The 24,201-nt window shown below is 45.0% G+C and overlaps 1 protein-coding gene across 1 annotated transcript; it reads right to left on the reverse strand.

The window, feature by feature from the left end:
- Positions 1-10,813: 10,813 nt before the first annotated feature.
- csrnp2 (cysteine-serine-rich nuclear protein 2) lies at positions 10,814-23,380 on the reverse strand. The gene is made up of 5 exons (XM_084332613.1): positions 22,660-23,380; positions 20,016-20,192; positions 18,755-19,020; positions 13,446-13,742; positions 10,814-12,507 (listed from the first exon to the last, which is right to left on the reverse strand). Exons 2-5 carry the CDS (start codon positions 20,173-20,175, stop codon positions 11,869-11,871), a joined length of 1,362 nt encoding a protein of 453 aa, XP_084188739.1. The 5' UTR covers positions 20,176-20,192; positions 22,660-23,380; the 3' UTR covers positions 10,814-11,868.
- Positions 23,381-24,201: the final 821 nt, after the last annotated feature.

Below are 24,201 nucleotides of genomic sequence, written 5' to 3' on the forward strand. Positions count from 1 at the left end.
TAGCGAATATTGTGAGATTGATGAATAGGACATAACGTTGCTGGACTATCGACCTAGTTAGCCCCTTTCCTGACTGCGATGCACGGCTACAGGGTTTGGGCGAGTGAATCAACACTTGTGGTATTATTATAACTAATTTATTGTGTTAAAACTTGCCACAGTCATGGTATCCATAAACTTCAATCGGTTCGGATCCTTTGAATGAAATGAAAATGTAAACAAACACTGGCGTTAGCGTTAGAAAGTAGCACTGCGTTGCATGAAATCACTGCGCCCAGAGAGGAGTGGTTAGGCAAAAAATTTGGAATGAACTACCCACCCCAGTTAGGACCCCCTCAGCATCGACGGGGCACCGGTTGAGAGAGTGAACGGTTTTAAGTACCTATCCGAGGACTTGACATGGACCACACACATTGACAGTGTTGTGAAGAAGGCACGACAACGCCTCTACTTCCTCAGGCGCCTAAGGAAGTTCCAAGTCAGTCAGAAGATCCTTAAGAACTTCTACTCATGTACAATAGAGAGCATCCTGACTGGCAACATCACCTCCTGGTTTGGGAATAGCACTGCACAAGACCGAAGCAGACTACAAAGAGTGACACGTTCAGCCGAACGCACAATTGGAGGGGGGCTCCCCACCCTCCAGAACATTTACAACAAGCGTTGCAAGGGCAAGGCTAAGAGAATCATTAAAGACTCCAGTCACCCGAACAACTGCCTCTTTGAACTGCTGCGGTCAGGCAAGCGATACCGGAGTCTCAAGGCGAGCACAGAAAGACTCAGAAGAAGCTTCTATCCCCAGGCCATCAGGCTGCTCAACTAACAATAAACACTATGCAACAACCATCAAATGCACACAGCACACATCCACACGCACACACTCACTTTAAACAAACAACACACTGCAGCACCCACTCTCCACACTTTAGATCACCTAAACAAGTTCAAGTTTCAAGTTTCAAGTTTCTTTAATAGTTGTCATACAGAAGTACAGAATACTTTTGTACAAAATGCTTCTTACTGTTGCGCTCCAGAGACTGTGCAAGACAAGATAAGTATGAAATAAAAACATAGTAAAATTAGAAGTAAAAAAAAAAGAGGTCACAGTGTTCAGTTTAGACATATGTACAATGTTCGATGCAGAATAGACGTAGTTACCATACAATATACAATACTGTGCAGTGTACTAATATACAATACTATATAGTGCAAGGCAGAAATGGAGAAATGGGACGAGGTGCAATTTAGGTACAATTCACAGTAGGTGTACAAGTTGTAGTGCAAATCCTTTATCAATAAATATAAAGTGTAAGTGTGTTTGTGTGATCTAAAGTGTGGAGAGTGGGTGCTGCAGTGTGTTGTTTGTTTGAGTGAGTGTGTGCGTGTGGGTGTGTGTGCTGTGTGCATAGGCCTGCCACGATAACACATTTTGCTGGGCGATTAATTGCCCCCGAAAATATCGCGATAAGCGATATTATTGCGACCGGTTAGAGAATTTTTTTGAGAAATTTATTTCCCAAAACTTTTATTTTGAAGCCCACCGCTCCGTCTTTTCCGGTTTAAGACTTTTATTTTGAAGCCCACCGACCGGACCGGAAGTATTGTTGTGATTATCCTAGCCGACAACTTGTCTCGTCCGGTTGTGTTTTTTAGTTTTAACGTTAGCTACTAACGTTAGATGCAGCTACTACAGGCAATCAACGATGAGGAGGAAGCATCAAAGCAGTATTATAATAGAATAGCTGTGGTGCGTAGGCACTGCAGCACGACTCGAAAACGACCCGTTATAATAAATTAATTCATGTTTAACTTGTCTCCAGTGCTTTGACTAGCCCCACCCGTTCATTGTAAACAATGATGCATGTAATTGTATTAACGTTATTCTGTGTTATTCTAACGTTACACTACAAATAACGCTACTTGGTTAAAAGGAGCAACACTATTGAGAAATGTATTAAGCTATATGTGGCGTTGCTACTGCCCCACGGAGCTCCCGTGCTGTGCTCTGTAGTAACGCCAGCGGCCAACCCACACGGAGAGAGACTGCAAGGGGCACTGGTTCCGCCTCATTAAAACAAACGCGCAAATAGCAATTAATCGCGCCCGTCAAAATCATTGCATTCATTTTAATTATCGCGGCAATTAATCGATTTATTGCTTATCGCGGCAGGCCTATGTGTGCATTTGATGGTTGTTGCATAGTGATTATTGTTCGTTTAGCGATTATTGTTCGTTTAGCAGCCTGATGGCCTGGGGATAGAAGCTTCTTCTGAGTCTTTCTGTGCTCGCCTTAAGACTCCGGTATCGCTTGCCTGACCGCAGCAGTTCAAAGAGGCAGTTGTTCGGGTGGCTCGAGTCCTTAATAATTCTCTTAGCCTTCCCCTTGCACCGCTTGTTGTAAATGTTCTGGAGGGTGGGAAGCCCCCCTCCAATTGTGCGTTCGGCTGAACGTGTCACTCTTTGTAGTCTGCTACGGTCTTGTGCAGTGCTATTCCCAAACCAGGAGGTGATGTTGCCGGTCAGGATGCTCTCTATTGTACATGAGTAGAAGTTCCTAAGGATCTTCTGACTGACTTGGAACTTTCTTAGGCGCCTGAGGAAGTAGAGGCGTTGTCGTGCCTTCTTCACAACACTGTCAATGTGTGTGGTCCATGTCAAGTCCTCGGATATGTGGGCTCCGAGGTACTTGAAACTGTTCACTCTCTCAACCGGTGCCCCGTCGATGCTGAGGGGGCTGTAGTCCTTGACCCCCGACCTCCTGAAGTCCACAATCACTTTATATTTATTGGTAAAGGATTTGCACTACAACTCGTACACCTTACTGTAAATTGTACCTAAATTGTACCTCATCCCATTTCTGCTTTGCACTATATAGTATTGTATATTAGTATATTGCATAGTATATTGTATATTGTATGGTAACTCAGTTACAGTTGAACTTGAACTTGACAGCCGAAACACGTCCAATCTTTCGCCGTCGACTAAAGACGCACTTCTTCAACCATTATCTGAATAAAAAAAAATCTAACCCTAACTAACCGTACTGTGATGCACTTGTCCTAATAAACTAACCTACACTGTAGCACTCAACACTTTGATGAACATTGTTGCTCAGCTGATAGAGTTGTGCCCTTCCTGATGGCTTGTCGTACAGAACATGTAAGTCGCTTTGGATAAAAGCGTCAGCTAAATGACTAAATGTAAAATGTAAATGTAAAATAGTTCTGAGTATATTTGCTTAGAAAACGTAAATGTCAAATTCAATTATTTTTTATTTCTCCATGTGGTAAATACACAGGTCACAACATGTTTACAGGAACGTTTTGGAGTTGTATTTGGAGTGTATTTCGTGACTGTAGGGAACTTCAGGGTAAAAGTCTGACCCACTTCCAGTGATGAAGCTAAGCTACGCTAACAGTGCGGGCGTTCCCTAAGCCTAATGCATCCAGAGAGACAAAAAGGTATGTATATCTTCTTGTCTAACTCCAGGGAAGATGTTAAATAAGCTAATTTCCCAAAATGTTGGAGTTTTCCTTTAACATCTGTTAAGTATTCTTACCTGAACTGTTGTGGCTTCATTGTTTTAAAATCCCAATATTGTTGTGGGTCCACCAGACCTGTGAACACTGGGTGAGTAACAAAAGAAAAAGAAAACGCTTATAAGGATTAAGTACAATATTGTTTCCATTTTTGTGATACATGACTTTTACCACAGCAGTACAGTACCATGGTACATTACTGTCCATCTGGCCCAGTGTGAGGCCGGTCACGGTAAATGAACAGGATCACTCCAGATCCTGCTGTTACAGCCATGTCAATGTCTCCATTGCTACCAAAACTCAGCCATATAATAGACCACTGCACTTCCGCGGCGTTACATGGAGCTCGTGGGGCGCGATGGGGGGGGGGGGAGCGCGCGGGGGATACAATTAATCAATAGACCACTGCACTTCCGCTTACATGGAGCAGCTCGTGAAGTGTTGCGGTGGTCTATCACAGCGCTTTGGAATTGGACGAGACGATAATATAACCACAACCACCTCAACTGTTGAATGTTGATGCGCAATCTGCTGCCTCGTTCACAGACGATCTACCGCATGATCTCTGTGTGCGAAACAAGAGGACTATCCGATGAAAACCTGGCTATGAATGAGCGCATTGTAACACGGAGATAGAGGGAACGAGTTGTATTTGGCGTGGATGGATGGAGGCTGGGATTGAGACAAAGGTGCCCTGTTTTAAAAGTGAATCTGTACCGCCATCTAGTGGTCGTAGCCGTGTCTTTCACCAGGGTAACAACCCATTGACTCAACCTCTCGTGGAAGAGCAAAGGCTTTTGATTGATTGATTGATTGAAAACTTTATTAACAGATTGCAGAATAGGTTCAATACAGTACGGCTCAATACACACAATTGTTAAGGGGATGCAGACCAGAGAAAGACTTTCGTCTTGTTTACATCAGGGTCCCCCATTTTCTTAAGATAAAATAAAAATAAGATTATTCCTTTATTGATTTCGGGCATCATAGCGGGAGGGGGAGGGGAGGTATGGGCAGGGTAATACTATAAAGACATACATATATAGGCAATACAATTAGATCTGAATATAAATATATTAGAAATCTTTGTTAATTCTCCACTCTCTTCTTAATTAATCCACTTGTTAGTTCGAATTATAATCTGCACCCACTTTCAATCTTTGAAGGGCTACTAGTACCTACTACACTTATCCTCAAACAATTATAAAACATTGCTTTATCTATAAATAGTTAGGTATGTCCTCAACTAACAGTATACCTGCAAATTTATTCCATTAGGTGGAGTTGCTGAGTTGGAAGCTGTGTTGACCTCTGCGTGGCTAGGTCAGGTCACAAGAAGGTCATAAGGAATTGAGGCGAACATGTATTTAAAATATGTGACGCCTATAATCTTATGAAGTGACTGCTGGCGCTTGTATATAATTGTATATACTGCACCTTGTGTATACTGTTTACTTTTACTCATAGTATACATTCAGATTCAAATTCTTTATTGCCTATATCTATTGTAACGTTTAACGTCATTTGCACCTTACCCTAGGTTTTGTACCTCATTTCTGCATTGTACCTCACTGTTACCCATTTTACTCTGTACTGTATATTGTATATATGTATATTGAACATTCCTTTACTTACTTTTTACCTACTTCTTAATAACTTTTTTACTTACTTGTTTTTACTGTATGAAGCACACTCTCAGGGGCTCATACAGAAACAAGCATTTCATCGTAAAGTATTCTGTATTTTATTGTGACAAATAATAAACAAACTTGAACTTGAAACTACTATTACCCTGCCCATACTGTACCTGTACCTCCCATCCCCCATACTGCTCCCCCAAGGGGATCAATAAAGCAATATCTTATCTTATCTTAATTTGCAATTACTAGCACGTTTTGTTGTGAGCATGATCAAAACAAAAAGAAATGGTCAAATAATATACAAAACAATATGATTTTTTAAATGAGTACTTTATTTTTAATTTTTGTATAAAAACGTGTCCAACAGTTAGCATGAGAATAGTTCTCACAGCTTTGAGATGAAGTCTAAATGTGTCAGTCTTTTCAACCATCACATACAGTACGTCCTCTCACACACACACACACACACACACACACACACACACACACACACACACACACACACACACACACACACACACACACACACACACACACACACAAGAGACACACACAAGACACACACACATACAATCACATAGTGTATTTGAGTTCATTTCACGCAGTGGTCCCAAACCTAAAGGCTATTAGTAGAAAGCACAGAGACTCGACAATAGGAAGCATGTAATTAACCATTACTTCAAGGGCGGTAGATGTCAAGGCGTGTCGAGCGAGCGAGCAAAGCACCAGAGAATCACCCACAAACCTCCAGTCTCACGGTAACCACGGCTTGGGAATTGGAGAGAGAAAAAAGGTGTCGTCAAATTAGGTTTGAAACCACTGCTTTGGTGCAATTCGTAAGCATGTTTTATATTATTAAGACAATGAAAAAAGGCAAACGTAAACACACCGGACAGACATGTCATACACAGAGCCACATCCTGTGTCAGGCGGGCCGTCGCGGCGGGCAACAGTATCATACAGGCGATGGAACGGAGGATCGCTTTCGTGTGTAAGACGAGTCGGCACAATCACAGACATCAGTATTAAACAGACGAAGCATGAAAAGACACTTAAAGAGACAAAAAAGAAGAAAAAAAACATGTTATAGGATTGCATTTACATATTCTGAAAAAAAAAGAAGAAAGAAAACGCTTCGTTCCATAATCATCTGCGTTAAAGGTATAGAATCTGTAACGTTGTTGAAACAGCGACCTCTAGGGTAAAAGAGCGCCCCCTCCTGGTATTGCGCTTTGGGGAGGGGGGGGGGGGGTGCTACTGCTGGCCACACCGCAGGCTCTGCCAAGAGAGGTCTGGAGAAATTCACAGTATAATAAGTTACTAAACTCCAACCCACAACTCAGACCAAAAAAACCCAAAAAGGTAAGCGAGGCACAACACCAAGCGAGGGCTCGTCTGCCTAGAGGTCGCACAGATTACACCTTTAACCCTTTCACTGGTTAACCGTCTGTAGTGTGATAGTAAAGGGTTAACCTTTTGTAGTGTGGCAGTGAAAGGGTTAATGATTTGCAGCGCAATAGCTATTGCGTTCCTGCAATAGGCTCTTGAATAAATGTACGTCGCCTTACTTATCTCAGACATCAAGAGACAATTCTTGCTTAACGTGTAAACTTATAACATCAGCACCTTTCAGGGAATAAAATAACTCATCTCGCGGTCTACCTGCCCCCCCCCCACACACATGCATGCATGTAAGACACACACCCACACTCTCTCTCATGCACATACACACACATACACACAGACATACGTACCGTACACACATACATGCTTGTACACACACAGACGTACGTACACACATACATGCATGTACACACACACAGACGTACGTACACACATACATGCATGTACACACACACACATACATGCATGTGTACACACACAGACGTACGTACACACATACATGCATGTACACACACACAGACGTACGTACACACATACATGCATGTACACACACACACATACATGCATGTACACACACAGACGTACGTACACACATACATGCATGTACACACACACACAGACGTACGTACACACATACATGCATGTACACACACACACATACATGCATGTACACACACAGACGTACGTACACACATACATGCATGTACACACACACAGACGTACGTACACACACATACATGCATGTACACACACATAAACATACAAAATACAAACTCCGATTGTTGTCGTACTTTTCATAAATTAGTAACATCACATAATGTTTCGTATAACTACTTTCTTTTCTCGACTCCTTTCTTCTTTTCTAAATGCTAATGTTTCTTCATAGGGAGTCTGCTATGATTCAGAAGGAGGCCTGACCTCACAGGCCAGACTCCGGAGAGATCCGCTCTCCAAGCGCTATACCATGCCGCGTCCAACGATGACGCGGATGACCACCTCACACATGCAAGCTGACGAAGAAATACATATTTCCCTCCGTTTAGAGGAAAGGAACCGAGCGCAAGGACCTTGTCTGTCTCGCTCAGAGCCCACAGGACCTTAGCCCCTTTCGAATCGTGACTGTGATACACCGAGTGAAACCACAGTCACTTCCTAGCCCATAGCAAACCAACGTATGTTGACCATGAAGGACTGGTTCTGCCCGAACCGTTCGTTATACAAGTATCACAGAGAAATGTCAAAGGTACTCACAGTTGCACGAGGGTTTCGGACAAAAATACGTGATGGTTTGAAAGCTCGGCGTTGCTAATAAACATTTTAAATATTTTTTATAAACTGGTCAACACTGCATTATTTCCGGCGTTGGGTGAATGATGCGCATGCGCTGTGATCACAGCGCAGGCGCACCAGGCAGCCAAATACGGAAATAAAGCCGTTTTGAGCAGTGTTGACCAGTTTATAAAAAATATTTAAAATGTTTATTAGCAACGCCGAGCTTTCAAACCATCACGTATTTTTGTCCGAAACCCTCGTGCAACTGTGAGTACCTTTGACATTTCTCTGTGATAGTTGTATAACGAACGGTTCGGGCAGAACCAGTCCTTCATGGTCAACATACGTTGGTTTGCTATGGGCTAGGAAGTGACTGTGGTTTCACTCTGTGTATCACAGTCACGAAAGGGGCTACGTCTCTCTCAGAGCCCACAGGACCTCGTCTCTCTCAGAGCCCACAGGACCTCGTCTCTCTCAGAGCCCACAGGACGCCGTCTCTCTCAGAGCCCACAGGACGTCGTCTCTCTCAGAGCCCACAGGACCCTGTCTCTCTCAGAGCTCTCAGGACCCTGTCTCTCTCAGAGCTCTCAGGACCTCGTCTCTCTCAGAGCTCTCAGGACCTCGTCTCTCTCAGAGCCCACAGGACCTTGTCTCTCTCAGAGCCCACAGGACCTCGTCTCAGAGCTCTCAGGACCTCGTCTCTCTCAGAGCCCACAGGACCTCGTCTCTCTCAGAGCCCACAGGACCTCGTCTCTCTCAGAGCCCACAGGACCTTGTCTCTCTCAGAGCTCTCAGGACCTCGTCTCTCTCAGAGCTCTCAGGACCTCGTCTCTCTCAGAGCTCTCAGGACCTTGTCTCTCTCAGAGCTCTCAGGACCTCGTCTCTCTCAGAGCCCACAGGACCTCGTCTCTCTCAGAGCTCTCAGGACCTCGTCTCTCTCAGAGCCCACAGGACCCTGTCTCTCTCAGAGCTCTCAGGACCTCGTCTCTCTCAGAGCTCACAGGACCTCGTCTCTCTCAGAGCTCACAGGACGTCGTCTCTCTCAGAGCTCTCAGGACCTTGTCTCTCTCAGAGCTCTCAGGACCTCGTCTCTCTCAGAGCTCACAGGACCTCGTCTCTCTCAGAGCTCTCAGGACCTCGTCTCTCTCAGAGCCCACAGGACCCTGTCTCTCTCAGAGCCCACAGGACCCTGTCTCTCTCAGAGCCCACAGGACCTCGTCTCTCTCAGAGCCCACAGGACCCTGTCTCTCTCAGAGCCCACAGGACCTCGTCTCTCTCAGAGCCCACAGGACCTCGTCTCTCTCAGAGCCCACAGGACCTCGTCTCTCTCAGAGCCCACAGGACCCTGTCTCTCTCAGAGCTCTCAGGACCTCGTCTCTCTCAGAGCCCACAGGACCTCGTCTCTCTCAGAGCTCTCAGGACCTCGTCTCTCTCAGAGCCCACAGGACCTCGTCTCTCTCAGAGCCCACAGGACCCTGTCTCTCTCAGAGTTCTCAGGACCTCGTCTCTCTCAGAGCCCACAGGACCCTGTCTCTCTCAGAGCTCTCAGGACCCTGTCTCTCTCAGAGTTCTCAGGACCTCGTCTCTCTCAGAGCCCACATGACCCTGTCTCTCTCAGAGCCCACAGGACCTTGTCTCTCTCAGAGCCCACAGGACCCTGTCTCTCTCAGAGCTCTCAGGACCTCGTCTCTCTCAGAGCCCACAGGACCCTGTCTCTCTCAGAGCTCTCAGGACCTCGTCTCTCTCAGAGCCCACAGGACCTCGTCTCTCTCAGAGCCCACAGGACCTCGTCTCTCTCAGAGCCCACAGGACCCTGTCTCTCTCAGAGCTCTCAGGACCTCGTCTCTCTCAGAGCCCACAGGACCTCGTCTCAGAGCTCTCAGGACCTCGTCTCTCTCAGAGCCCACAGGACCTCGTCTCTCTCAGAGCTCTCAGGACCTCGTCTCTCTCAGAGCCCACAGGACCTCGTCTCTCTCAGAGCCCACAGGACCTCGTCTCTCTCAGAGCCCACAGGACCTCGTCTCTCTCAGAGCCCACAGGACCCTGTCTCTCTCAGAGCTCACAGGACCTCGTCTCTCTCAGAGCCCACAGGACCTCGTCTCTCTCAGAGCCCACAGGACCTCGTCTCTCTCAGAGCCCACAGGACCTCGTCTCTCTCAGAGCCCACAGGACCTCGTCTCTCTCAGAGCCCACAGGACCCTGTCTCTCTCAGGACCTCGTCTCTCTCAGAGCCCATAGGACCCTGTCTCTCTCAGAGCCCACAGGACCTCGTCTCTCTCAGAGCCCACAGGACCTCGTCTCTCTCAGAGCCCACAGGACCTCGTCTCTCTCAGAGCTCTCAGGACCTCGTCTCTCTCAGAGCCCACAGGACCTCGTCTCTCTCAGAGCTCTCAGGACCTTGTCTCTCTCAGAGCTCACAGGACCTCGTCTCTCTCAGAGCCCACAGGACCCTGTCTCTCTCAGAGCCCACAGGACCCTGTCTCTCTCAGAGCCCACAGGACCTCGTCTCTCTCAGAGCCCACAGGACCTCGTCTCTCTCAGAGCCCACAGGACCCTGTCTCTCTCAGAGCTCTCAGGACCTCGTCTCTCTCAGAGCCCACATGACCTCGTCTCTCTCAGAGCCCACAGGACCCTGTCTCTCTCAGAGCTCTCAGGACCTCGTCTCTCTCAGAGCCCACATGACCTCGTCTCTCTCAGAGCCCACTAAGGCTGTTTCCCCGAAGCCTGTTTTTGGGATTCGAACTTAGTCAGGGTTTTTTGAACGGACGTTCGAACCTTCGTTTTTAATTAAATCTAAACAAAGTTATTTTTTTATTATAAATATCCTCAAACTAAATCCTCAATTTGAATAAAGTGATTAATCTGATTAAATGAGTAGTATTTTTTTTATTAAATCAACTTTATTTAATGAATATAACTCATCAGTTTTTAATACTATAATATTAGTGTAGCCTAATCTTTATCTGCAACTGTGAAGAAAAACCCCATTGGTTGTAAACATAAAAAATATATATATAAAAATAAAAAAAACTTTTTATAAAATGTAATTCGAATGTTGATTTAGAATTCGAATGCCAACGTAACAACGAAGGTCCGAACGTTCGGGCTCAGCCCTAGAGCCCACAGCGTCGCCGTCCGCAAGGAAGTGCAATGCGGTTGAGCGGCCGCAGGCAGCGGTCACCCGTCACGAGCGGAACGTGTCCTTCTGGATAAATAAACCGCATTTGTGCCCTAGTCCACGGTGACAGAGGAACAGCTGAGGCGCTAGTGCTAGTCGTGGATGAGTTTTACCGGTTTACCGTTGCGGGTCCCGGACGCGAGAGGAGGAGGGCGAGGCCGCGGGGCCAGTCGGTTCACAACATACAGATCAAATAAGCAGCAACTTTGGCTCTGCCTTGCCCGGTATAGCAGATATATACGTATACAGTACACGAAAACAAGTATTTTCCAGGATTGTTAGGTCTACTCTCAGAAGGAGGAGGGGGAGGGGGGCTTGAGAGATCACAGCGTAATATTGCTGTACTGAACTGTGACCCCCCCCGGCTAGCTAGTAGTTGACTCTACTAGCTTGTGGCACATGTCGTGGTCAGTGACTATTAGTGTTCTATACATAACGACCACACGATAAGCCTCTTCTTCTAGCACTCACATAACCACAGTTTCTCTTTAAAATGAACAAAACCCTACTTGCTGTAGTTCTCAATCACAAAACGACTTCTACACACACACAGGTATTTCTTCATTAAGGCCATGACCCCCCCCCCCATTAGAATCAGAGCATCTCACAGTAACTGCACCCCTATGACCGATGGAGAAAGATCTGTGTGCTTTCAGCACTTTTCTTTCTTGTAACGCTCGAGCCCATTCTCCTAACATTAGAGTCGCTAATAATAAAGTCTCTGACCTGCGTGTAACATCGTTATTGATTCATGGAAATAATAAAAACGGTGAAATGTGAATGTTCAGCTTAGACGACGAAGCTATTGTGCAAAACATCTGCGGCGGTGCTGGCACTACACCTCGGCGGGGGGGAGCGGGTAGATCTCGGCCTCCGCGGCCCGGCGGGCCTCCTCTTGGCACGGCGCCGCGGAGAGGTTCTGCAGACGGCCTGAGGGCTCCTCCTCTTCCTCCTCCTCCTCTTCCTCCTCTCTGGGCAGAGACTCGAAGGTCTCCATAGAGCCCAGCTGGTAGTACAGCAGGGAGGTGGAGTCTTTGAGGAGACCCGGGGCGCTCTCCTCCTGGCCGTCGGCGATGCAGAGCACCGTGGCCCCCCGGGGGAAGGCCCCCTGCAGGAGGACCCGCTCCTCCTCCGCCTCCTCCCGCTCCCGCCTCTCCTCCGCGCTCTGGAGGTGCAGCACGGCCGTCTCGTTCTCCCGCTCCAGGATGTCCCGCTCCGCCAGCAGCAGGTCCCGCGCCTCCTCCCTCTCCTCCGGCGGCTCCGAGGACGGGTCGGGGGACGGGGGACACGAGGAGGGGGAGGACACCGGGTCGGCGTCGGCGTACGGTCCCAGCAGCCCCCTCTTCTCCAGGTCCAGCTTCATGATGGTGTGCAGGTAGTGCGTTCGCACGCGCAGCGGGTTGAACTCGATGCGGCCGGCGGCGTTTCCACAGCCGTCCCGGGAGCAGCCGCACGGGAAGGACATGCGGTCCACCTGGAAGAGATTAGGTTACATTACATTAGATTATATTTAGGGATGCTCGATATTGGCTTTTTTACTGATACCGATATACCGATATTGTCCAACTCTTAATTTCCGATACCGATATCAACCGATACCGATATATGCAGGGTCCCCCCCCACAACACACAACATTATGCATACTTTTGACAATAAATAAAATCTGAATTTGTTCTTACTTGCTTGCCTGGGTAAATAAAGGTTATAGAAATGCAAAAAAAATAATAATAATATTTTTTTTTAAAACCAATACCGATATTTTCCGATATCACATTTTAATGCCGATATCGGCCGATAATATCGGTAGGCTGATAATATCGGACATCCCTAATTATATTACATTAGATTACATTACATTAGATTACATTACACTACATTCGATTACATTACATTAGATTACATTACAAATTTGGAGACGGAAGGGAAGAAATACAACCACAATTTTTTAACAGCACCATATTCTATCTATTTATTAGTAAAAGATTTGCACTACATCTCTATCAAATTTTTGCATTTTGTTGCATTTTGTATATTGTATAGTGTTTGGTCTTTATTTTTTTTACTGTATGAAGCACAATCTCAGGGGGGTCATACAGAACCAAGCATTTCACTGTAATATACATGTACCTTATATGTGACAAATAAAACAAAACTTGAAACTTGAACTCAGGAGAGCCCTCCTGTAAAACCTTGGACTCCAAGCCTCTACCTGGCACTTAAAGAGCCATGATGTAAAACCTTGGACTCTAAACCTCTACCTGGCACTTAAAGAGCCATGATGTAAAACATTGGACTCTAAGCCTCTACCTGGCACTTGATCCAGAGCCATGATGTAAAACCTTGGACTCTAAGCCTCTACCTGGCACTTGATCCAGAGCCATGATGTAAAACCTTGGACTCTAAGCCTCTACCTGGCACTTGATGCCCGCCTGGCTGCAGCCACAGCGACGGGGGTCACAGTAGAAGCGGCAGTCGCAGCCGCACTCCTCGCGGGACAGCCGCACGGCCCGGAGCTCGGCCTTCTCCCGGGCGTCGATGCGGCCCACACCGGAGGCGCGCAGCAGGGCCCGGCGCCGCTTGGTGGCTAGTGGCTGCAGGAAGAAGCAGTCGTCCACCTCCACGCCGTCCACGTCCAGGTCGTCGTCCGACACGTCGTCCAGCGTCAGCAGCTCGGCCTGGGAGCACGGCACTGTGCCGTTCCGCGTCAGCTGTGAGGGGGACACTCTGAGCTTTAGATGATTATGTATTCTTATGTATGCAGTATACCAGGGGTGGCCAACCCGCGGCTTGCGAGCCGCATGTGGCTCTTTGCCCGTCAATGTGCGGCTCTTTCATCCATAAAAAAAAACACTTATTCCATAAGGAATGAACACCTCACCTCGCCTCTGTATTCTAAACTCTGTGTCGGTCAATTATTTTGCGACAATGACCTTGTAGCTATACATTATCCCTTACATCAGGGGTGGCCAACCCGCGGCTCACGAGCCGCATGCGGCTCTTTGCCCGTCAATGTGCGGCTCTTCCATCCATAAAAAATTATAAAAAATTATAATTTTTTTTTATTATTATTATTATTATTATTATTATAATTTTTTTTTTATGTCACTCATTCCATACGGACGTAGAATAAACATTGATTTTTTTGTAAATGGTCCATTTGCATGTTCTTGGTATCTGAATCTAGGGACATATATGGATCAGTGTCAGAAATAGTGTGTCTGTTACTAGGCTTGAGTAAATTGTAATGAACCAAAGGAGAATATCAATTCTATTTAAAAAAAAAATGTATCTTTGACTGTGAATAACACCATGCTAAAATTGACCAGACCTGAAAAATCTAAGCAAATGAATAAAGGGAAGATGATTAAACAGAAGGTTTTGTAGATACAGTACTGAATTCTGCCATCTTTTTTATAATGTAAATTTCTCCACCATTTTTCATCATATTGCAACACCGTTTTTTGCAAGACGTTCACAGAAAGGTAGAGAAACTAACTGCGTTCTGTTTTATGGCAATAACGTTCAGGTTTGTGGGAGATAATCCCAAAAAATAAGAGAAATAAAAAAGTAAATCCAGAAGTCAGATGATTGACAGGGGCTGGTGTGAGCTGGGTAGGGTAGTTTTTCGAAATTTGAAAGCCCTGATTCTCTTCCTTCAAAAGACTACACTCACTTTTGGATGTGCCACTTCCTCCTGTCAATATGCGCCGGTTTCCGACTCAATGCCCTGAGATTTCTATAATCTTATATTTCACTAATAACAGTTAAAATAATTGGTAAACAAACGTAATACTGAAAATATACATTTTTACTGTATATCTCGGGCTTAAGAGGTTAACCCTGTGAGGCCCAAATTAAAAAGACATTAGCAACTTCAGAGGCCAGAGGGTGGGACATATAAACACATTTACTATCAAATAGGATTGTGAGGCTGAACAACAGGACCAATTGACTATACATGTGCTTAAAGGGGAACTATCTTATAATGGCCTTTTTCAGTGTTTACCATTGTTTCTTAGCTATGTGGACTTATAGTAATAGGATCTATGTCTCTAATTCTCATATTGGCGCATTCTTCCAATTCTCCTCTCACAATATTCACCCTCACTGAACTGAGTCATCTGAAAATGTGCATATCTGTGATGTCAGAGATTTCTCAGCTGCATAATAATGTGGCAGTTGATGTGGCAGTTGGCACCAGGCCACACAGTGGTTGGAGCCCAGCCTTAAAACGGCTTAAGATCTTGAGGTAGAAAAATGCGGTTTTTGAGTACTTGATTAGAAATACAAAACAATGCATTTTTATTTTTTTGAAAAAAACCTAGGTGTTCCATAGACTCACAGGAATTGTGTAAAAGTGCCCAAATAGTGAAAGAAATAGTAAAATAGTTCCCCTTTAAACATTTTTAAATAAACATTCTTTTTTTAAATGGCTAAAAGTGATTTTGTAATTTTGCAACCGTGGGTCTCACAGGGTACTTTTAACCCTGTGAGGCCCAAATAAAAAAGACATTAGCAACTTCAGAGGCCAGAGGGTGAGACCTATAAACACATGAAGGGTGCCGTGACTGAAAAAAAAGTTGAGAAACGCTGGTATATGGTGTGGCTCTTTGTGATACCACAGTAATTTTTGTGGCTCTTAGTCTCTGACTGGTTGGCCACCCCTGCCTTACATAATACAATAATATACCTGCACGGACTACAACGTATGACGTATATCGTGCCAGTTAGGGTACCTTGTGTGTACTGTTTATTGTTACTCATAGTATATATTATTCAGATTCAAATTCTTTATTGCTTATATTTATTGTTTATTGTATTTATTGTAATATTAATTAGGGATGTTCGATATTGGCTTTTTTACCGATATCCGATATACCGATATTGTCCAACTCTTAATTTCCGATACCGATATCTATCAACCGATACCGATATATGCAGGGTCCCCCCCCCCCCCAAAACAGAATAATTTCAGGTAATTAACATTACATATCTCTTGTCGTGGAATTAACACAACATTATGCATACTTTGACAATAAATAAAAATAAAATAATAATTTGTTCTTACATGCTTGCTTAAATAAATGATTCCGATATTACATTTTAATGCCAATATCGGCCGATAATATCAGACATCCCTAATATTAACGTGTAATATAACCGGTTAGCCTAAGCATTGTCCAACTAACACCTCTCCCCCAAAGGCTAACCGGCACTGTCCGCTTCTATTCATTGTGCTAAGCTAGGCTAACGTGCAGCCAGATAGCTTTCTACTGTTACACCCCTAGTTGAGAGGCATAACTATTGTAACCGAGAGATTTTAACCTGTGACCATAGGATCCACAGGCAGCCACACTAACCAGCTGAGCTAAAAAGGGTCCGACCGGTTAGCAGGTGCTGGTTGACTGCGACTGACTAATCCATAGTTTACACTATCATTGGTATTTGTTTATTTTTAAAGCCCTTCAAATGATCGAGTTTGCTCTGAACTAAAAAAAACTGCTTTTTCCTTTGATGCTTCCAACACCTGGAATGTCCCTCCAACTGACTCTGAAGCTGAAGGTTCTTCCAACACCTGGAATCCCCTCCAACTGACTCTGAAGCTGAAGGTTCTTCCTTCTTTTGCTGTGTGTCAACTGTAACAGTCTTAGCTGATTTTCTATTGTTTATTCTTATTTATTGTGCCTATATGTATGAAATTGCTGATAAACTGTGTCTTGTTTTGTAAGCTCATTGTCGCTGTAAATGAGGATAACCTCAGTGTCTTAACACATTGGGTGCCAACAACGAGAAAGGCTCTGAGCTCGAAAAGGGCAAATACCGCCCCCTATCGTCTCCCGGATGGTATTGCACCCATTGGAATGGAGTCAATGGAAATGCATGAGAAAAAAAACCTCCGGGCTCCACATTTTACTTCTGAGCCATGTAACCTGAGACTATTGCATTCATTCAGGCAACCGAAAGCAGCATGGATTATCTGTTTCGAGGTCTAACGTTGGATCAATAAACGTGATCGATATTCGCACACCGACGGCGGAGGCGAGCATGCAAGGTGACAACCTTCTTAACCGGTTGTGTCTTGCTCAAGGACACTTAGACACGCTGCCTAGGAGGAGCGGGAACCGAACCGAGAATCTTCCGATTACCATACTTACATACTTACCACATCTTGCCCAGTTGTACAGCCCTGGCCTATTCTTATTTACTTTTTTTTTTTTTTACTTATAATTGTACTATATTCTATTGTGCTATATTTAATTTAGTTTATATCCCATTTCATTGTATTCAACCTCTTTAATTACAGTTGTACAGCCCTGGCCTATATTTTATTTCATAATTATATTATATTGTGCTTAACTTAGTTCATATTTCATTTTATTTTACTCCACGTCTTTATTTTATTATCTGTCCGTTATTGTTGCACCGAAAACGACCAAAGCAAATTCCTTGTATGTGAAAACTACTTGGCAATAAAGACCTTTTTGATTCTCATTCTGATTCTGACCAGATAACCGCTCTACCTCCTGAGCCACCGTCGCCCCTATAGACCATGCAACACTTCCGGTATTCTGATATCATGGGAGAGAGAGCGGGGGGAGAAAATGAATGAATGTGGATGAGAGCCTTGACATTAAGTGGTTGTAGCTACGGCTGTGGGGGTGCTGGAGACATGATCCAATAGATTTGTAAACGCCTGAGTCTCCTGAATACGGAGAGACCAATCCCAAGTCGATCGGCCGAGCTCTAGTCACTTTTCCGCACCTACTCCCGAACTCTGCATGTGCAGATTGATAAACCTAGATCTCTGGACAATCCAGAGACTCCGTGGGCAATCTGTGCAAGCGGAGTTCGGGAGTAGGTGCGGAAAAGTGACTATAGCTTGGCCGAGAAAGTGCCAATCGACTTGGGACTGGTCTCTCCGTGTTCAGGAGACTCAGGCGTATAAAAGTCTATTGGATCATGTCTCTAGCACCCCCACAGCTTTATGCGATGAGATGGGCAGTGATCACCGGCAATTACTTCTCCACACAGAGGTCCGCTGGCTATCGAAAGGAAAGGTGCTTGCGCGGCTCTACGAGTCGCGTGATGAAGTTAGAATGTTTTTACTTGACTCAAAAAGTTATCTTTCCCATCGTTTCTGTGATGCTCAGTGGCTTGCCAAATTGGCATACATGGCAGATATTTTTGAGCATTTGAATGGACTCAATCGGAGTCTTCAGGGGAAGTCAGTGACACTTTTTTGCTTCTACAAAGCAACATCACCCGTCTCATTATGTAAGTGATAACATTATCTGTTTCCAGTCTCTCTCTCTCTCTCTCTCTCTCTCTCTCTCTCTCTCTTTCTCTCTCTCTCTCTCTCTCTCTCCCCCCAAGATTTATGGTTCCTTATTCTGATTATACAGTGGGTGTCAGAGTCAGGCTACCAAATGGTGCAGACGCCCGAGCTACCACAGCAGTCCACACCAGAACTATTCTAAAATCATTAAGTCTGCTATAAGCGTAAACATGTGTGTGTGTGTGCGTGCGCACGTACCATCTCCGGTCTTTACTTTATATATATACGTTTTTATTTTTACTATTTGCATACGAGGTGGTCCGCGAATTCTTTTTATAACAATTAGTGGTCCGCATAAACAAAAGGTTTGGGACCCACTGGTCTACAGTATATAACTCTATCAGAAGACCCCGTCCTCGGCTCGAAGCGCTGGAGGGAGCTCACCTTCATCTTGCGCGCGTTCAGCTTCTCTTGGCGCAGGTGCTGGCGCAGCGTGTGGCGGTGGCCGCTCTCCTGCTCGCGGGCGAACTCCCCCAGCGTGTAGTGCCTGATGGAGGCATGGTGCCGGGCCATGCCCAGGGAGCTGCCGCCCTGGCTGGGCACACTGGTGAAGCCCTGCCGCCGGGGGAAGTAGTACACCGTCACCACGTCGAACCGCACCCGCCGCTTCCTCCCCGGGGGGGGCTTGTGACGCCGGAGGATAGAGGTCGCTGGGGAGGGGAGGACATTATTATGTTATTATAATAACATTGAACAAAAAAGGTCTTTTATATAGAGACTCTGTAACTGTTCCTTTCGCTTTGAGTAGCCAGTATATTGTCTTTATTGAGTGAGTGAGTGAGTGAGTCAGTTATGCCACATCAATGTGGAACGCCCTACCCAAAGCTGTAAAGGAATGTGAATCACTACCCACTTTCAAAACCACTCTCAAAGAACACCTACGGGAGGCTGCAATTCGAAACTGGCCCCTGTAAATGTCCTAACCCAACCCCCTCCAATGTACAGTAAATTACCTAGTATGGTTTTGTCAATATTCCAATGTACAGTTTTGCTTGTACAGTTGTACAGTGTTTCCCCCCAACCCCTCCTACCCAACCTCCTCCAATGTACAGTTTTTACCTCAAATGTATATACTCTCTTTTCTGGACTCTTTTTGTATCACAAACAGTACTGTATTTGCAAATCTGGTATGTCATAAATGTATAGATGTAGCAGTACTGTCTATATGTATGTCATGTATGTCATATATGTCCTGATGAATTGAAAATGGGGGACCCTGATGTAAACAAGACGAAAGTCTTTCTCTGGTCTGCATCCCCTTAACAATTGTGTGCATTGAGCTGTACTGTATTGTACCCATTTTGCAATCTGTTAATAAAGTTTTCAATCAATCAATCAATCAGTCAGTGAGTCGAGTGAGTGAGTCAGTCAGTCAGTGAGTCGAGTGAGTGAGTTGAATGAGTGAGTTGAGTGAGTCGATGAGTCAGTCAGTCAGTCGAGTGAGTCAGTGAGTCGAGTGAGTGAATGAGTGAGTGAGTTGAATGAGTGAGTGAGTTGAGTGAGTGAGTAAGTGAGTTGAGTGAGTGAGAGAGTCAAGTGAGTTGTGTGAGTGGAGTGAAAGTGAGTGAGTATGGGGGGCTTGCGTGTCAGCTGTATGAGTGGAATGAGTCAGTGAGAGTGAGTCGGTGTCAGCTGTTTGACTCACGTGTGAAGGCAGTGCAGGAGGGGGGGTTGAGGCTGTCACAGCTGTCGGCGCTGTCACTGCTGGAGACGTCATCGTCGGAGTCCTTGGACGTGGAGAATGGAGAGCTGCTGTCCACCTCTTCATATCTTCGCTTGAGGCCGAGGGACGAGCCTGCCTCCATGGAAACGAACGTGGCGTCTGGGGGGGGGGGGGGCAACGACTGAACAATAAGAGACCAGGTTGTGGACACACACACAGTGCGTGTCATCTGAGAGTGATCAATTCCAAACAAAGCAGCAGGTGTTTTCTCGTAATTCCAGAGGCAAATCTCACTTGCTGGCTTGCAAACACGTCATAAAGACATTGAATGTGGATTTATGGTAAATGGCTGCTTTTTTTATATAGCACTTTTATCCAAAGCGCTTTACAATTTGTTCCTCACATTTGTATTACCCATTCACTCACACACCGACAGCAGAGGCAACCATGCAAGGTGCCAACCTGCTCATCGGGAGCAATTAGAGGTTAAGTGTCTTGCTCGAGGACACATCGACACGCTGCCCGGGAGGAGCGGGAATCGAACCGGGAACCTCCGGATTGCCAGACGACTGCTCTACCTCCCGAGCCACTGTCGTCCCATTGGAAGCTCTCGGGGGGGGGGGGGGGGTGACACCTGCTTCTGGCTCCTTTCATCTGTATTCCTGCCCCATCACTCCCTCCCTGCCCCATCACTCCCTCCGTCTCACATGAAATCCTGCTCTGAAATATCATCCAAGTCTGGAAACATCGCCATGGCAACTAGGCGTGCAGGGTTTACATGAACGGTCTTGAGACCACTAATCCCAGTGGCTCCATGTCCTCGTGGTGGCTCTTAATTCTGCTCAAATCAGCGGAGAGGCAGTGAATTACGGGGCTAAAGGCAGGCCGGATCAATCACAGCAGCACCCTAGGGGTCCAACAAGGCCACAGTGCAGGCACTTTAACACAATATACTGTTCCCCCGGGTTAGACTGGTGGGCTACTGCTGAAACAGAAGTGAGGGCATAAGGTGTATTATTGGTAAGATACCTCCTTATACTACATCATTGTTGGTAAGCTACCTCCTTATACTACAGCATTATTGGCTACCTCCTTATACTACATCATTATTGGTAAGATACCTCCTTATACTACATCATTATTGGTAACCTACCTCCTTATACTACATCATTATTGGTAAGATACCTCCTTATACTCCAATGTACAGTTTCTACGTCAAATGTATATACACTCTTTTTCTGGACACTTTTGTATCACAAACAGTACTGTATTTGCAAATCTGATATGTCATAAATGTATAGATGTAGCAGTACTGTCTATCTGTATGTCATGATGAATTGAAAATGGGGGACCCTGATGTAAACAAGACGAAAGTCTTTCTCTGGTCTGCATCCCCTTAACAATTGTATGTATTGAGCTGTACTGTACTGTACCCATTCTGCAATCTGTTAATAAACTTTTCAATCAATCAATCAATACTACATTATTGGTAAGATACCTCCTTATACTACATTGTTGGTAAGCTAGCTCCTTATACTACATCATTATTGGTAAGATACCTCCTTATACTACATTGTTGGTAAGCGACCTCCTTATACTACATCGTTGGTAAGCTACCTCCTTATACTACATCATTGGTAAGCTAGCTCCTTATACTACATCATTAGTTGGTAAGCTACCTCCTTATACTACATCGTTGGTAAGCTACCTCCTTATACTACATCATTGGTAAGCTAGCTCCTTATACTACATCATTAGTTGGTAAGCTACCTCCTTATACTACATAATCATTGGTAAGCTAGCTCCTTATACTATACTACGTGTTTTAATTGAATCGACATCCTTGCTCTTTGCCTATAGTCTTGTTGTCTTATTGTTATGATTTTTATATGCTGTGTGATTTTATATGCTTTTTTTTGCTCATTTCTGTATGTACACTCGATGCAACTGTAAATTACCCCTTTCAAGTTTAAATAAAGGTTTGAAATTAAATGAAAGAGATTCTGACTAGTTGCTGGGTTCCCAATCCCATTACAGTCAGTGCTAGTATTATTTGCAAGTAATGACTCCACATATAAATTATGGTGACTGTTCACCATTATCCACACATTTGTCCTCATTAATAATGAGGTTATATTATAACTGAACACAGTAGTAGCACTTGGTCACACTGACCAAGGACAGAAAAGGCCTTATAGGTTATAAACTGTCAAAGGATCACAAGCAAGAATGACAAGTAATTTCGCAGTGGAGCTTCATAATCTGGTCAAAGCAAAACAGGACCACAGTAGATTACATTAAAAAATCGATCTCGTATTAGCCTAATTGATTATGCTGCTACCCAGTTTTCCCAACAGGGGAATATACCACATCCAGGGCTGCGTGCGGCAATTCTGTATAGCGTCAATCACGCACAGTGCGTGCAGCTAATAACCCGTCCACTGATGCAGCAATTGACAACAAACCAGTATTCAGGGGAGGATGTGTGTGCTATGTGTAAATATGTCTGATGATAGTCAAAGAAGCCTCAACCGGCCAGTCTCTCCAGAATACCAGGTCATCCCATTTTTTCTTTCTAACACACAATGTCACACAGCCGAGCTAATGAAACACTAGACCTCCTTACCTGAGGCAGAATAAAGAGCCTTATTCCGACGAAGCCCCTTATTATCCGTTTTCTTTTTCAGTGCGGGATGCACATAAATCTCGTAAGAGACCCTGTCGGTGTTTTTTCTTTTATTAAATTTTTTTGGAGTGTCTGCCGAAATTGATTAGCACAAACCGTATAACCGGGCTATAGGTTGGGCCAGACACTGGTGAGCCCGAAGTGATTTGAATGAAAGCTGTTGCCTGCATGTGATTGTCAGTTTGTAATAACACAACACTTGTATCGATCGTAGCTGATTAGGCTACTTTAGGCTTCACTCTCATTGTTCTACAACACACTACGAGATGTAGGGGAAAGAAGAAAAGGTCTCTTTCATTGGTGCACGTTCCGGTTAGATGCTGCGGAGCCGGTACAGTTAAACTAACCAAAGGGCAGACGGGTTGGAAAAGAAGGACGTCATAAAGAAGCTTTGTTGCGATTTATTGCTAACATTATCGATCCGTATTATCGAATGTAAAAGAAAAAAGCCGAATCTCTTATCTTCCTGGTTCGAGCCTTGGGAATACTTGCAATGGAGAAATCCGCTGACATCTGTATTCGTTTATCCTTTTTTTGCTACAAGGGCGGGTTCAATTATAGTTCGGTTTATCTTCGCTGTCTTCGCGTATTAAAAGCGGAGTATGCTCCCTTTATTTGGTGTGAAAATGTTGCAATATGTTCCGCCAGAATGACGCCCTTCTTCCCCTTGCCCCTGCCCGCCGGCTTGTTACGACGTAACAATGGAGTAAGGAATGCTTCAGTGTAGCCATATATACGTATTGTGACGTCACCAACATGCCACGCGCCATGCACCCTGGGAAATGTAGTCCGGATACTAGGGCTCTTTGTCCACCACCGCAACACTTCCGGCAGCCTCGAAGACACTCTGACGTCACGAGACCGCCGCCATCTTGGTATTGGGGAAACAAACGGATTTATTTCTACTGATCAAATGTATGCGCCGTTGAGCTCCGTTTTTATTACACATTTTGTATCACATTCTTGTTCATTTCATAGCCTTTTCATGATATTCTGTACCCGCAAAAAACTAAAACAAAAGGCTGGCTGCCACAAAACAGTCACATCTAGAGACCTCAAAACCTACTCTAGCGAGGCCTTTAACCTTGAACTGGAGAGCCTGGACTGGTCAGATGAACTCAATGGTACACTGGTTGAAGAAACATGGCTTGGTTTCAAAACCAAATTCTCAACAATACTAAACGACATGGCCCCCCTAAGAACCACCAGGGTAAAAAATCGCGCTGAGCCGTGGATGCACTCCGAAATACTGGCCGCTATGAAAACCAGAGACAAAAAATGCTCTGAGTTTCGTAAAAGTCAGTCAAAGCTTACTAAAAGCACGAGCAGTGAACTCCAAGCCCACGTGACTGAACTCAAACTAGAAAGAAACAGACTAAGAAACGACGTAAACTCCATGATCAAAACTGCAAAAAAGAATTTCATCAATGACAAAACTGAGGAAAACAAAAACAAACCACGTGAACTTTGGAAATTACTCAA

The sequence above is a fragment of the Notolepis coatsorum genome (assembly GCF_963971535.1).
Source record: "Notolepis coatsorum genome assembly, chromosome: 17".
Lineage (NCBI taxonomy): Eukaryota > Metazoa > Chordata > Actinopteri > Aulopiformes > Paralepididae > Notolepis > Notolepis coatsorum.